Source organism: Trachemys scripta, chromosome 7, assembly GCF_013100865.1.
Source record: "Trachemys scripta elegans isolate TJP31775 chromosome 7, CAS_Tse_1.0, whole genome shotgun sequence".
Classification (NCBI taxonomy): domain Eukaryota; kingdom Metazoa; phylum Chordata; order Testudines; family Emydidae; genus Trachemys; species Trachemys scripta.
Window position 1 is genome coordinate 121,153,368 of NC_048304.1, and position 15,142 is coordinate 121,168,509.

The 15,142-nt window shown below is 43.8% G+C and overlaps 1 protein-coding gene across 1 annotated transcript in view; it reads left to right on the forward strand.

The window, feature by feature from the left end:
* CFAP43 (cilia and flagella associated protein 43) overlaps positions 1-15,142 on the forward strand; it is a 92,947-nt gene that overhangs the window by 5,293 nt on the left and 72,512 nt on the right. Inside the window, exons 2-5 of the mRNA XM_034776918.1 lie at positions 4,472-4,725; positions 6,694-6,790; positions 10,893-11,060; positions 13,559-13,709. Coding sequence (XP_034632809.1) covers positions 4,472-4,725; positions 6,694-6,790; positions 10,893-11,060; positions 13,559-13,709 — 670 coding nt within the window. The remainder of the gene's footprint in view (positions 1-4,471; positions 4,726-6,693; positions 6,791-10,892; positions 11,061-13,558; positions 13,710-15,142) is intronic.

The following is a 15,142-nucleotide window of genomic DNA, read 5'->3' on the forward strand; positions in this document are numbered from 1 at the left end:
GTCCCGCCCAGCCCCCCTTAACCCCATGTACCTCCCTGAGCCGCCTGTGCCCCGCCCAGCCCCCCTTAACCCCATGTACCTCCCTGAGCTGCCTGTGCCCCGCCCCTTAACCCCATTGCCCCGCCCAGTCCCCCTTAACCCCATGTACCTCCCTGAGCCGCCTGTGCCCCGCCCAGCCCCCCTTCACTCTCATGTGCCTCCCTGTGCCCCACCCCTTAACACCATTGCCCCGCCCAGCCCCCCTTAACCCCATGTACCTATCTGAGCCTCCTGTGCCCCACCCCTTTAGCCCCATGTATCCTGCCCTCAGCTCCCCCAACCTCCATGTGCCCTGCTCCCAACCCCCATTCATTCTCATGTGCCCCAGCCCCCCTTAACTCTCATGTGCCTCCCTGAGCTGCCTGTGCCCTGTCCCCAGCCTCCCCTTAACTCCCATGTGCCCCACCCCCAGCTACACTATTAACCTCCATGTGCCCTACTCTTGGTACCCCCAACCTCCATGTGCCCTCACCCCCAGCCCCCATTCATGCCTATGTGCTCCACCCTGAGTCCTTCAGCACCCCCATTCACCCCATGTGCCCTGTCCCTGGGCCCCTCAGCCCCCTAATAGCCCTGTCTTCAGCCCCACCCATTAACCCTGTGTGCCCCACACCTGTATTAACTCCTGGGTGTTCTGCCCTCAGCCCCCATTGACCTCCATGTGCCCAGCCCCCCATTAGCCCACATGTACCATGCCTCCCGAGTTCCCCATTAATCCCCCTGTAGCCTGCCCCCAAGCCTCTCATCCCTACTCCATGATCTACTTTGTATCCCGCTCCTCAGCTCCACCCCAGGCATTAACTTCCTGTAACCTGCCCCTAAGCCTCTCAGCGCCACCCCATTGATCCTGCTTCCAAGCCCCTCATCTCCCTTGTTAACCACATGTACCCCACCCCTTAGCCCCCCATTAGTCCCTATAGACCCAATCCCTTCAGCCCTTCCCCATTAAACCTCAAGTACCCCACCCCTGAGACCCTCTTCATTAACCCCCATATACCTCAAGCCCTTCTAACCCCATTAACGCCGACTACCCACAGCTCAACCCCCATTAACCCCCTGTCCTATACATAACTCCCATGTGCCCCACTCCTCCCACATTCCCTGGAGCCACAGCCCATTAACCCCCATGTACTTCAGCCCTCAGAGCCTGCCACCCCACCCTCAGCTCCTATCTCACCTGCTGACCTCCCCATCCCTGAACCCACATACTCAATCAGTTCCCCTCTTCCTGGCTCTGCCAGTCCCTTAATTTGAAGATCAGAGATTTGGGATTTTTTGATCTCCACAGACACTACAATTGTCCCACCTATGTGCAATGAAAATCTTCTTCCTCTCAAAGCATATGACAGTCCCACAACATCCTTTTTGGCCTTGTGCAAAAATGAGTTACAGTCAAATTAATTTATTGCATGTGTATATTGGTTGAGATTTCCAAGGGATTTACACACATTTTTCTGTTTCATTTAATGGAAAATGAGTCTTTAAAATCCCTTTCCTGTTTTGAGTATCTCAGCCATTGTGTCTACCACTACTGATATTTGGAAGCAGAGCCTGCAGTTAGCTGCAGCGCTTATTGGAGGAGATAATCATTTAACCCTTTATCATCTTCTCTCTCAAAAGCCTCACATTGCAGCCACAAGCCTTCTGATCCTCAAATAGTAATATTCCTCTGTCTCTGAAGCTGGCCAGTGCTGTTCCCATCTTCAGTCTGAGGAGATCACTCAAGAGACTTGAGGTGATCTCTAAAGCTGGGTGGGAATGGGATTTTCCAATTCACGGAGAAGTCTGTGATTCTGAATTTTTTTCCGATTCTGAACTGGAATGAAAACAAAAAAAATTGAAAATTTCTATGAAACAAGGTTTAAATAAAATTGAAATAGTTTGCTCCAATTTTGACTTGTTTTATATTATATAATATATTTTATTATATAAAATAAAAAAATCAAATGAGAAGTAGTTTTGAAATGGAACATCAAAATGGAAAAATCTTATCAGAACCCTCCATTCCATTTTTTTCAAAAATAACGTTTTTTGGAAAACAGCATGTTGCCATGAAACGTTTCGCTTTTGCTGAATCTGCATTTCCTGGCAGAAAACCATTTCATCAGAAAATTTCTGACCAGCTCTGTCACCTCCCTCCACTGAAATTGAGCTTGTTTGCAGATTGTGACCGGAATTTGGCAATTTGCAGACTGGTCTGATTGTGAAACGGCTTATGTTACTTGTAGGTTCTGTAAGAATAACTTGCACTGCCATCATAGTGACTTTGTGCCTGCATATATGTTTGAGACTTTCTTCTTCTGTGCACAGACATCAAGATGTTCTTTTTGATCACTGGTCCAGAACCAGTGCTGGGTAAAAGTGAGTTACTGGTCCTCTGAGCATTCATACAGGTCTGCCCTGGCTGGCCATAAATCTGGTGCATCTGTAGAGAGCTAAGGAAAAAGCTTGCCAGTTTAACTTCTCTTCTCTGATGCCATGGTGCTCAGCTGATCTGTGAGCATCTGTTGATCCCCCAGGGAAGCACAAATGAACACCCCCAAGCTTCTCAAGGAGCAGGTAGCCCTCTGGTGAGTGAGACAGAGAGTAAGAGAAAGCCATCATGCGGGGAAGGGGAGGAGAGCCCTCCGCCCAAAAGAAACACTACAGAAAAAGAAAACAGAAAGTAGAAAAATTCACAGACGTGATAAGAGAAAAGACCATGGCCTTGTCTACACTACAAAATTAAGTCAACCTAAGTTAGGTTGACATACAGCCACCACAGTAATTACTGCAGTAATTAATGTCCACACTATGCCCCCTCTGGTGGTGGTGCTCGTCCTCATCAGGAGCGCTTCCACTGACTTAACTGTGTGGGGCGTAGTGAGGCACTGACAACTGGAGCCTCCCAACCCGCCCTGGTGCCGACAGCTGGAGCTGTGAGCCCCATCGCAGCCAACAGGCGATGTAAGTAATGCAGTGGACACTGCATTGCCCTAACTACATGGACCTAAGTGCTACACCTCTTGTGGAGGTGGAGTTATTAGGTCAGTGTAGTGGGCAATTTATATCGGTGGGAGCAATGTTGTGGTGTAGACTCCTACAGTTAGATCAGCATAAGCTGCCTTATGTTGACCTAACCCTGTAGTGTAGACCAAGTCTTAGAAAAGGACAGAAGACAGGGAGAGATTAGAGACAGAAGAAAAAAGAGAAGGTGCTAACTGTGGAAGGTACAACACAAAGGGTTAATGGACAGTGAGGGAACCCTTCTGCCAACCTATCACAAACCTTGTGACAAAACAAAGTTGAAGATCACAAGTATAAGTTGTGTATTTCTAGCTTTAGTACAGCGCTACCCAAACTTTTAAAGGTTTTAAAGCACACACCCTTCAGGAAAATAAAACCAATTCTATCCTCTTTGTAAACCTAACCTGTTGCTAAAGGCCTACCTATCTTAATGTATGCATCTTCCCTGCCTCCAACCTGTGAAATACTTTACATGTCTACACTGTTAACTATAGTTGGCATTTGAGTTAGCATGCATTGAAATCAGTGGGGCAGTAGAGCTATTGTCTCAAGTTGTCTAACTGTATAGCTGTAAGAGCAAGTCCTCTAGTGGAGATGCAGCTGATACCAGTAAAAAGAGTCCTGACTTTCCCTACAGGAGCAGTCCTAGCCATTTTGCTGGCCACAGCAGGAAACATTTTTGCCCCAAGAGGCCAAGACAAAACAGCCCCCGAAGCTGAGTGGCACAGCAGTATGGTGCCACATGGAAGTTGGCACTCAGGGAGACTGCCCTGGTCGCCTGTCCCTAGACTTGGTTCTGCCTCCCTGGGTGACATAAACTATATCAGGAAAGCGACTCCTGTCAGTATAGTTGTGCCTTCGCAAGAGGGGTTGCTAGCATAGCTATGTCAGTTGTGGTGTGATTATTTCCCCCCACACACATTCCTATCCCGTGTAGTCATGCTGGCAAAATTTGCAGTGTAGAGTGGGTCTTAAATTATTATTTTGGCACCTTTATACTGGCATAACTGCATCTACACTGGGAGCTGTACCATTATAACTATTTCAGTGAAAAATCACACCCTTAATAGAAATGGTTACAAAAGCTGTGTGTGGACCAGGAAGATTTTTTAAGTGAAATCTGAAACTAGTGAAAAATGTAGACATCTGTCCTAGCTACTCTTGCTAGTCATTTGTGCCTCCCCAAATGGGGCATGCCTCACGCTCTGAGAAGTGCTGCTCTAATGATTCATGATTATGAATCTTGAAACTGTCTCTGGCCCCCCTAGTGGTGGTTTTTTGACATGGGTTCAGGACTGAATATAGCAAGTCCCAGGCCTCGGATCAGTATAATTTCCATTTGCTGCCATCCTCTTGTTTCATATTGTTTTTTAAAATAAAATGTGTTTATGTCCAGTGTTTAATGCTCACTTGTTTTCCCCCAAAGATGGGTTCAGGGATTCACAAACAGGAATGTTGGTTTTGTCAATAACAAGACTATCTGCTATCCCTGTGGCAACTACATCCTTTTTGTTGACATTGAAACAAAGAAGACGACAGTGCTGAAGTGTAAGAATGGCCACATTGGAGCCTTTGCAGTGAATGGGAACAGTCAAGTGGTGGCTTTTTCAGACCAGAAGCTAAATCCTGTCATCTATATCTACACTTTTCCAGGACTCGTTAAACGGTCAGAAATAAAAGGTAGTGATGGGGGTTTCCCTTCCTCGTTCCTATTCCATTAAAATAAATACTAAATAACCATCTTGTGAAGGGCATTTTGGTAAGAATAGCATCTGAAGAAGTGAGGTTCTTACCCACGAAAGCTTATGCTCCCAGTACTTATGTTAGTCTCAAAGGTGCCACAGGACCCTCTGTTGCTTTTTACAGATTCAGACTAACACGGCTACCCCTCTGATACTTGGTAAGAATAGAAACCTCTTAAAATAGCATGGCAGAAATGTATCTAATGACAGGAGAGATGCAGGGAGTACTATAAAGATCCCTGGACTGCTTTCAAATAAAGACCCAGATCTGCAGCCCTTTGATCCACTAGAATCCCATTGAATTTGTAAGCGTGGCTAAGAGCTGAATGAGAGGGCAATATTAAGGGCTAATGCTGCATCCGTGGAAGTCAGTGAGATCTTTGCAATGGATTGCAGTGGGAACAGGGACTGACCCTGAGTCAGCAGTGCTGGCAGCTTGATTAAAATACCTTGTATTAATATTTGATCTTTTCCTTCTGAATAAGGCAATTAAAGAAACACACACAAGGATTTTCTCAGTAGGCAAAGAAGTTCTCATTGTATTTGGGTTTTTTAGGGCATCTGCTTCTGAAGAAGTTGGTTTTTAATGTCCTATCTTGATTAGGAAGATTCCATATTTCTTACTCCATAGAAAGAAACATTGGTTTTGCCACTTCTTACCCTGTTTTATTACTGGGTATATTACTCTGGAGTACCATACCTCATGGGCTGAGTTAATCACTTGAAGAATGATGTGTGCCTCTCTGTCCTCACAGTGGATTCTTTCAAACTATAGAAATATGAATGGGTCAGCTACATTCTTTAAAATGCAAACATAGCAGGCAAAGGGCAGCCTTTCTCTAGTTAGAGGAGTGTATTTTGCTTAAACCTTAAGACTAAGAGCCTAAAGACTCTTCCTTAAATTTGGTATGCCAGGCACAGACTCAACGAGTTGATAATCATTTAGGAGTAAAAAACATATATATGTATAGCTTGGTTAACAACAACTAAAGGGGAATATGGCAGTAAACATTTAAGGAGTGTGAACAGCAAAGCAGGAGTGGAGGATTTTAATGGGATGAAATTAATTAAAAGAAAACATAGGCTGAAGAATAGGAAAAATTTCCTACCAATGAGATTTATTAAATTGGAGCAGTCTCCCAAGGAAAGTGGTGGAAATCCTGTGTTTGAGACAGCTCAGTTGATTGTCTTGTGGCTAAAGGATTGGAAGTTAGGAAATTTGGTTTATATTATTGCCCATTCCACAGTCTTCCTGTGTGATCTTGAGCAAGTCACCTAACCCTCTATCCCTCTGTTTCCAAATCTGTTCAATGGGGATCTTAATACTTCCCTACTGCAGGGGGTAGCTGGTGAATAAATTAATGTTTGTAAAGCACTTTGAGATCCTTGGAGGGAAAGCACCATAAAAGCAGAAAATATTAATAAAACTAGATGGAAAAGCCCAGGAGAATGTTACATAGGGGGCAGCTGTGTTGGCTTGGATTGCAGGGGTGAGTGGAGATATACCTATCTCATAGAGCTGGAAGGGACCCTGAAAGGTCATCGAATCCAGCCCCCTGCCTTCACTAACAGGACCAAGTACTGATTTTGCCCCAGATCGCTAAGTGGCCCCCTCAAAGATTGAACTCACAACCCTGGGTTTAGCAGGCCAAGGCACAAACCACTGAGCTATCTCTTCCCCTCCACCCCCTGATATATGTGAGGACTATTCCATTTCTAGAATAGAACGATACAAGCAGTTTTATATCCTATTTTTGTTTTTTTTCCCTTAAAAACTGTAATGAAAATTCTTTGTATAATCAAATCAAAGTGAATAATCATGGATGGCGCAAAGCATCAAGCTTGTGGTTGTCCAAAGTGTAGCCTAAGGCTAATTAAAATCCTTGCTATTAATTTTATATTTTAGGGAAGGCACAGCTGGACTACTCTTTACTTGCATTCAGTTACATGGGTCCTTATCTGGCCAGTTACTCTTCAGTCCCAGAATTTGCTCTTTCAATATGGTAAGTATCAGACATGTTCTTTTAATACTGGGTACTTTAGATGAAGGTTTTTGTATGAGCACTCCTTGAGCAGAGCTTCAATTCTCTGACTTGCCAAGAGAAACCAGTCAGGCCAAATGATGCCTTAACTTCCTCCTTCTTCTCTGATCCGCCACTGTCTGCAAACATTCTCTGCCTGAATTGACTTGCATTGAGTAGTGTGGAAAACTTCATATAAAATGTATTGTTATTTTGCCATAGCTAATTTCCAGACTGTTTTCTTCAAGATTTTACATTTTGATATATTTATAACAGGAAAATAAGCCTTTCCACCACTTAATTATGTGAACAGTCCTGGAAGCTGACTGCAGCGGTAATCGTGAGAGAAAGTTGCCTGCTAGCCAGCGCACAGGACTGGTAGCCAGAAATTGCTGAGTTCTAATGCTGATGCTGACTCTCTCAATGGTCCGAGGCAAGCCATTTAACAACCCTGCTGAGCTACTCCCTCTGTAAAATGGGGATAATGAATCTTAATTACTTCATGGGGCTTATATGAGGATTAATTAGTTAAAGTTTGTAAAGCAGATTGGGGATATAAAATGCTTTGTAAATGCTACGTACACCTCTACCCCGATATAATGCTGTGCTCGGGAGCCAAAAAATCTTACCGCGTTATAGGTGAAACCGTGTTATATCGGTCTTGCTTTGATCCGCTGGAGCGCGCAGCCCCGCCTCCCTGGAGCGCTGCTTTACCGCCTTATATCCGAATTCGTGTTATATCGGGTCACGTTATATCGGGGTAGAGGTGTATTTGTTTTCCCATAAAAAGCCTCAGCACTCCAATCAAATCCCTGAGAATTCCCAGTTTCTTTCTCTCTTAAAACACCACCACCCTTGTCACAACTTCCAGCTGAGAACAGGAAAGGGGCTTTAAAGCCCCCGCCATTCTTTCTTTGTCTTGAGGATCACAAGTATCCATGCAATCACCTCACCAGGATCAACTTTCACAGCACTCCCAGCTTTGGAATGAAGAAACCTGGACTTGCACTTGAAGCCAGGCATCTTTCATAGCTGTGCCAAACAGCACTACATGAGGTGCTTGAGCCACTCGGTCGGATTGTTTGCAGCTTCAGTGCCATGAAAAGACATATGGTGAGATTGGTTGAGGATAATGAAAATTGAACTCTGGTTTATTTTTTAAGTTGCTCTTCGTGAGCAACTTAAATCCTGCCTCTACCTTTGTTTCTGGAGTGGTTCCACTGGTAGTGGAACCTGCACAGCACAGGGAGGGAGGATCATGGGGTGGGCAGGCAGGCAGGCATGCACAAGGAGTGTCTATCCTGTGTACACCTCAGCTCCAAGAGACCCCTGCCTATACAGGGGCAGGTGAGGGGTGAGAAGGCGGCTGCCACCTTGAGTGATTGGTCCATCAGCCCTCACAGAGAGAGCGCCGATCACAACACATCATTTGTGGTGTTCTAGCCAGTCCTTCAGCCACACACTAGCCAGCCTGCCAGTGGCACTGGATACCCGATTGGCGTAGAGCATCGCACCCCAGAACCTCTGAGCAATCCGCCAGCCTCAGCCTCCCAAGTGGCTGGGATTACAGGCACACACCACCTCACCCAACCCGCTGCAGTAATAATAAATAATAATAATAATGATTTCTCCATTGAGGACTGAGAAGAGGAGAATAACATTCATCACATACTCTAGCTGTGCGATTCAGCTCAGGATTTAGGCCGAAACATGCTTTACAACAGATAAAGCACGCCAACCAGACAACTGACTCTCTGTCTTGAAGAGCTTACAGTCTAAAAGGCATGAACAATGACCATTCAGAACTGAATTAACATGGTTGGCCCAGTTTATGCCTTGTGTACACTTTAAAAGTTCCACCAGTTTGAAAGATTCTGCCAGTCCAGTAAGATAGGAAATTCCACTGGAAATGGTGGAACCTTTCAAAGTAATGGAACTTTCTAAGGCCATCTCCTTTAAGTTTATTTAATCAGCAAAGTGACCCCAGAATGAATTTGACCCCCAGCAGCTAGTTGTCACAAAGGAATGACCCACAATTCAAGTCTGAAACAATTTAATAAAAAAACCAGGATGTTGTTATAATACTAGGCTTTGGTCCTGCTGTGAGCTCCACTCAGTGCACCTGTGTGGAGTTCATTGCAGAGTCAGGGCCTTCATCTATGCAGTCTGCACACTGTTGGGTAATCATTCTTCCTACTTTGGGTACACAGAAATAATATTTTACGGGGTAAAATAGAGCAGAATATGTTTAGTATTCTGTGATTTCAATATGATGTTTGTGCAATGTCTATATGTATTGTAATCCTCAAATTGTTTGCTATGCACAGATAAAAGAGATTTTTTTTAAAGTTAGCTCGGGCTTGAAGTATCGGAAGCTTGTGGATAATGAAAAGCTGCTTTTCATGGGAGACATTTTATCCCTAGATCTTTCTTCTGTTCAAAGCAATGGCTCAGTGCCAGATGCTTTTTCAGACACATGCACATATCACATCATATCTTAGTAAATTAGCTACTACAAAAAAAGCTTGGCACAGCGTGCTATGTATCAGAACACACTGACAGATCTTTAGGGAGAGAGCTACACTAACATCCTTTTATGCCAGAATTTCACCTTCTAACTTCCTTTAATATTAATGGAAGCTACTGAACACGTGTTAATACTAGTGCATCAAGATAAAATACACCCCTTAAATCATGTTTTGTTTCCCAACACCCATTTTTTTCAGTGTGATATTAATGTTAATAATTTTCTTGCATCCTGATCAATATCTATAAATGAATTTGTCACAAGCTAAACCAGCAGGATTATACTAAACTCCTATACCAGGGATCAGCAACCTTTGGCCCGCAACCCGCCAGGGTAAGCACCCTGGCAGGCCAGTTTGTTTACCTGCCGCGTCCACAGGTTCGGCCGATCGCGGCTCCCACTGGCTGCGGTTCGCTGCTCCAAGCCAATGGGGGCTGTGGGAAGCGGTGTGGGCCAAGGGATGTGCTGGCCACTGCTTCCCGCCACCCACATTGGCCTGGGATGGCGAACCATGGCCAGTGGTAGCTGCGATCGGCCGAACCTGCAGACGCGGCAGGTAAACAAAACAGCCCGGTCAGGCAGGGAACTTACCCTGCCGAGCTACATGCCAAAGGTTGCTGATCCCTGTCCTATACAGTAGCATCTCCATCCTTAGAGATTTTTAAGGCCTGGCTTGACAAAGCCCTGGCTGGGATAATTTAGTTTGTGTTGGTCCTGCTTTGAGCAGGGGGTTGGACTAGATGACCTCCTGAGGTCTCTTCCAACCCTAATCTTCTATGATTCTATGTACGTGCTAGAGTTCTTCTTCACTTCAGCCTTAGTCGTACATAAAAAAGCTGAAATTCCAACTCCAAGTTCAAGTGAAATGCTTTATCAATATATTTTTAAATTGCAAATGTTAACAAGAAGTTAGTGTCAAATATGCTGTTCAGGAAATGGTGACAGTTCTCCTCCAATGATGCTAAGCAATTCTGAAGATAGCATGTGAAAACACAAATGTTTACCTTTTTACCTATAATAATTATAGGATTTTTTTTTATCCATACATCTTAAAGCTCTTTTACAGATGCCTGTAAGGATTATGGTCCCTGTTCTATAGATAGGAAGACTGAGGCACAGAGGTGGGTGGAGGGAAGTGACTTGTCCAGGATTACACAAAGAATAAATGACAGAGCAAGGGATAGAACCCAGGTCGCCTGACTCCCAGCCTAATGCCCTGTCCACAAAACATAGCTGCCTGTGATGTACAGCAGCACTTGTTGACATGTTTGTTTTGCATATTCTTACAATGTTTTCTCTTAGTTAGTAGCAATGTCGGTCCTAAACAACATTCATTTTACATATGACTGACTATCCAGCTTCTTTTGTCATTCCCACCAAGAGGAATTAACTTGATTGACAGTTTATGTCTGTGACAAGGTGCCAGATTCCTGAGAGGAGCAGAGCATCCGCTACTGCCATGGATGTCAATTGGCACTTCTCAGGATCGAGCCTAAATGGTCATTCTGAATTTTGTGACTTATTTGATACATTTTTTTAAAATTCTCCTTTTTGAAGGGACTGGCAAGAAAATATCCTTTTGTGCAGTAAATCTCAACCAGGTGTGAAAGTGACCTCTATGAGCTTTAACCCCATGAACTGGCACCAGCTTTGTTTGTCCAATGAAAACTCCCTGACTGTCTGGAATATTGAAAGGAACGATCAAGAACATCATCTCAAGTCAAAGTAAGTAACACATCTTCCAAGCTAAAAGAAAACTATAGAGTTAACTTTATTTTAGTGCCTAGGATCACTGACATATATCCGTTTACAAAGACTATGGATCCAATTAAGATTAACTGACAACCCTTTAAATCACAACCCATAAGAACTTTAACTGTCTGTCTCTTGAGTTGTGTGTGTTGAATTTGTGATACCATTTCCTAGTGCTCAGGTCTCCAGATTACAGCCATCACTATAGTTGATAAGAACAGTCAGGTTTGTCAGCAGTCTTTGGTAAGAGGTCCAGGATTGAATGCACATGGAGACTGGACTGTCTTCCCACTCCTGCAGGTGGCTCTGCCCTGTCAGTATTCCTCAGTCCTGTTACAGCAATGTAGGAGAGCTTGCATCTCTGTTCTTGCATGTGATTACCATGTTTGGACAGAGTTTCTTGCCTGCAAAGATCATTTAGTAAAGTGGAAAGTGTGTATTTTAAAGTAGAAGATGTGGTCACAGACTGGTCTGCAAAAAAAAAAAAAATCCCATGTTGGGTCCAATGCTTGTTCTCCATGTGACTACCATATCCTGTGTGGTGAGTTTACAAATCCAAAGGTGATATTTCTAATGCTCAGTGTAATTTGCCCAGCACTGCAGACTCAGGGCTTGTCTACACTTACTTGTTTTGCTGCTTTAACTATACTGAGAGAGAGAGAGAGTGTGTGTGTGTGTGTGTTAAAACAGCAAACCATGTCTAGCGTGGATGTATAAAAGTGCTTATACTAGTATAGTTTATTCCAGTTGAAAACTTAAATAAGCTATACTGATATAAGGTACCATTATATCCTTATAACAGTCTACACTAGGGCTTTTACCAGGATGACTATGTCAGCAAAACATGACACACACACACACCCCAGACACAGTTATGCTGGTAAAATGTGTAAGTGTAGACCAGCCTTTAATGTGGGATCTGAAAATTAATCTGGATTCTTTTTATCACTATAAAGTTTACTCAGGAAGATATATTTATTTTTCTCTCTCTTCACTCCAGTCAGCAGGAACTGAAATTTGGTTGAAGGATTATTACTTATTTATACATTTTTACATAAAATTTCATTGTCATAAATCAGCATATTCCCCAAACTACTGCATACTCGCCCTCCCTTCTACATTTTAATAGGTACTCTGCTATCTGATTGGTGATCATACACAAAAGACACTTTCTGAATGCCATTCAGAATGCAACAGGAGAATAATATTTAGAGCATTTTTAATCTTTAAAGCACTTTTCAAACATTAGCAATGAATCGTCACAACTCCCTGCTAGGAGGGTAATTATTAACCCCAATGCACAGATGGGGAAAACTGAGACCCAGGGTATGACTGTACTGAAATAAAAAACCTGCAGCAGCAAGTCTCAGGGCCCAGTTCAACTGACAGTGGGACTAAATATGGCAGTGTAGATGCTCGGGCTGAAGCCCAGGCTCTCAGACCCTCCCCACTCACAGGAATTCAAAGCCCAGCTCCAGTCTGTGTCCAGACTTCTACACTGCTATTTTTATCCCTGCAGCCCAAGCCCTGTGACCCTGAGTCAGTTGACCTGGGCTCTGAGACTTGGGACTTGTCTACACTGCGAAGTTGTCAACAAAACTTTTGTCTTTCACGGGTACTTAAAAAAGCCCCACCGTGAAAGACAAAAGTTTTGCCGACCCAAGTGGCAGTGTGAAGGCGGCTTTGTCGGCAGGAGCGCTCTCCTGCCGACAAAGCTAACGCCACTCGCAGGGCTGGAAGTGCCGACAAAGTACCGAAAAAGAGCGTTCAACACAGCCTTGTCGCTAAAAGCTGCATGGAGTAGACAAGCCCTTGCTGTCTCTGGTCTTTCATTGCAGTGTAGACATATCCCCAGAGTGGTTAAGTTACTTGCCCAAGACAAAAAGGAATCCGTGTCAGAAGCAGCCATTGGGATAGAATGCAGAAGTTTATCGCTGCCAGTTCTGTGCTCAGACCTTACTTCTCCTGAAGTAAAAAGAGTATGTATATGTCTACATTATGGAGACTATACTGGCATAGCTATATTGGCACAGTTATGTCTACATAGCCCCATAGCGTAGACTCAACCTACACTGACAGAAGGAGTCACTGTAGGAACACTGCCTCCCTGAACGAAGTTAGCTATATTGACGAAAGCCCTCTTCTATCTTCATAGCTGCACCTACACTAGGGATTTTGTCGTGAAAGCTAAAGTGCTCAGTGTGGGTGTTTTTTTTCCATTCCCCTGATCGACATAGCTATGCTGGTGTAACTTTTCAGTGTAGACCAAGCCTATTATTCTTTATTGCAACAGTATCTGCCATGTAAACTGCTTGTTTAAATCAGTCTTTCATTATTATAATAGAGGTAAAGTCTTTGTATTAGAACGTCAACAAAGGGTCAGAGTCTCCAGGTTTTGAAAACGTACTTCCCAGTGTTTATTTTCTGTAAATGCTTCCTCAGTTTATGTGCTATTTCCTTCCTTTTTGCAGGCCTGTCAGACTCCCTGCCGAAGATGGGTCTCTGATGTGTAAACAGGATGTCTTTTTTTCACATCCTGATATCCAAGACCTCTACTATGGGCCTGTGCTGCCAATTTCAGCAATTGCTGGGCTGGCAGGGGATGAAGCAGAGACATTTAGGGTAATTACAACTCTGCATCTAACTGCTAATATAAAATGTTATGATTGTAATGATACTGACAGATATGAACAAAATTCATAATTGAAAGCCTATTAAACTTGCCCAGTCTAGGAAAGGGGTATATTCTCTCAGCAATGTTTGTGAAACCCATATTAGCATTAGAATTATAATCACAGGGATGGCTCACTATTTTATGCATATGGGGGGGGTCTCCACACACTTCAATTCCATTGTAACCACAGAAGGTGCAGAGCGGTGGAATCACACACACTGTCCTCAATGCTTTCCTCATTGATTTCTTGTAATTTTGCCCTTTGGGGCTATTTTCTTTCTAGTTAGTTAAATTAGCAAATTGTTAGCAAAGGCTGCCTTCAGTCGGAAGAATAAAGAAGAAATGGTGCCTGTTGGGCACTGGTATCCTCCGGAAATGCTGCAAGCATGGGAGGGTCTCACATAAACCTACGGATGAGGGAGGCTCCTCAGGCCAAGTCAATTATGTCTGTTAATGTGTAAGTCCAGCATTGACTTGGACATCCGCTAGCCTATGGCTCTGTGCAGAAGATTTGTGCTTGCCAAGGAATTCCCTTCTCCCCTCCCTTACCATCTACAGTAATATTTACCGATGGTGGACTGCAGTGGTCACCTTGTTCTCCAGCCTTTTGGGGACTCCAGGCTCTGCTGGAGATAAAAGCTTCCACGTAGGCTTCTGGAGTAGAAAGTGATTTGTCTAGTCTGTAAGATTTTCTCCCATTGATCAAGACCAGAAATTCATCTGCAGAAAAGCGCAAATGTCTCACTTTGACAAATACTAAGGAATTCTTTCAGAATTTGTCGGAGGAAAAATACAGTTCTCACTCTCTTTTTGGGTGCAGCAAAGTCAGATACTTTATTATCTCTAGCAATTGCGTGGAGGGAGAGAGTGCACTAGGACACAGGGTTTCCCCCTCCTAGGCAGGTCTCTCTACAGGTAAACAATTACAGCACGCATTTATACCTTTTGTTACATACAATAATAAGCAACAGCTGCATTTTGTTCATACATAGGTCATCCTAATATCTTATTTTTCTCACTTATTTGGACTCTAGTCTACATTCCATATTTATCTACACAAGATCACAACAACTTCTCTCACAGTTCTTTCCCACTCGCCTCACATAATCCTCACTTCTACAAATCTCGCGTTATTAGGGTTACATCTAGCCTGACTCTTGCTCACAGAAGAGACTGTTTGCATTGAAATCCCCTTCAAATCCCTGTCAGTTCTTGCTCTACTTCCACACTCTCTGCTACCTCGTATGATCATTCAATCAATAAGGACATGTTCCGCCTCTAATTTAAGTCTGTGTGAAGCCAGTCCAGTCCGGCACAGTGTACTGGCTCTTGCTGGTACACCGTACTGGACCGGACCGGCTTACTTTCACCTCTGCCTGTA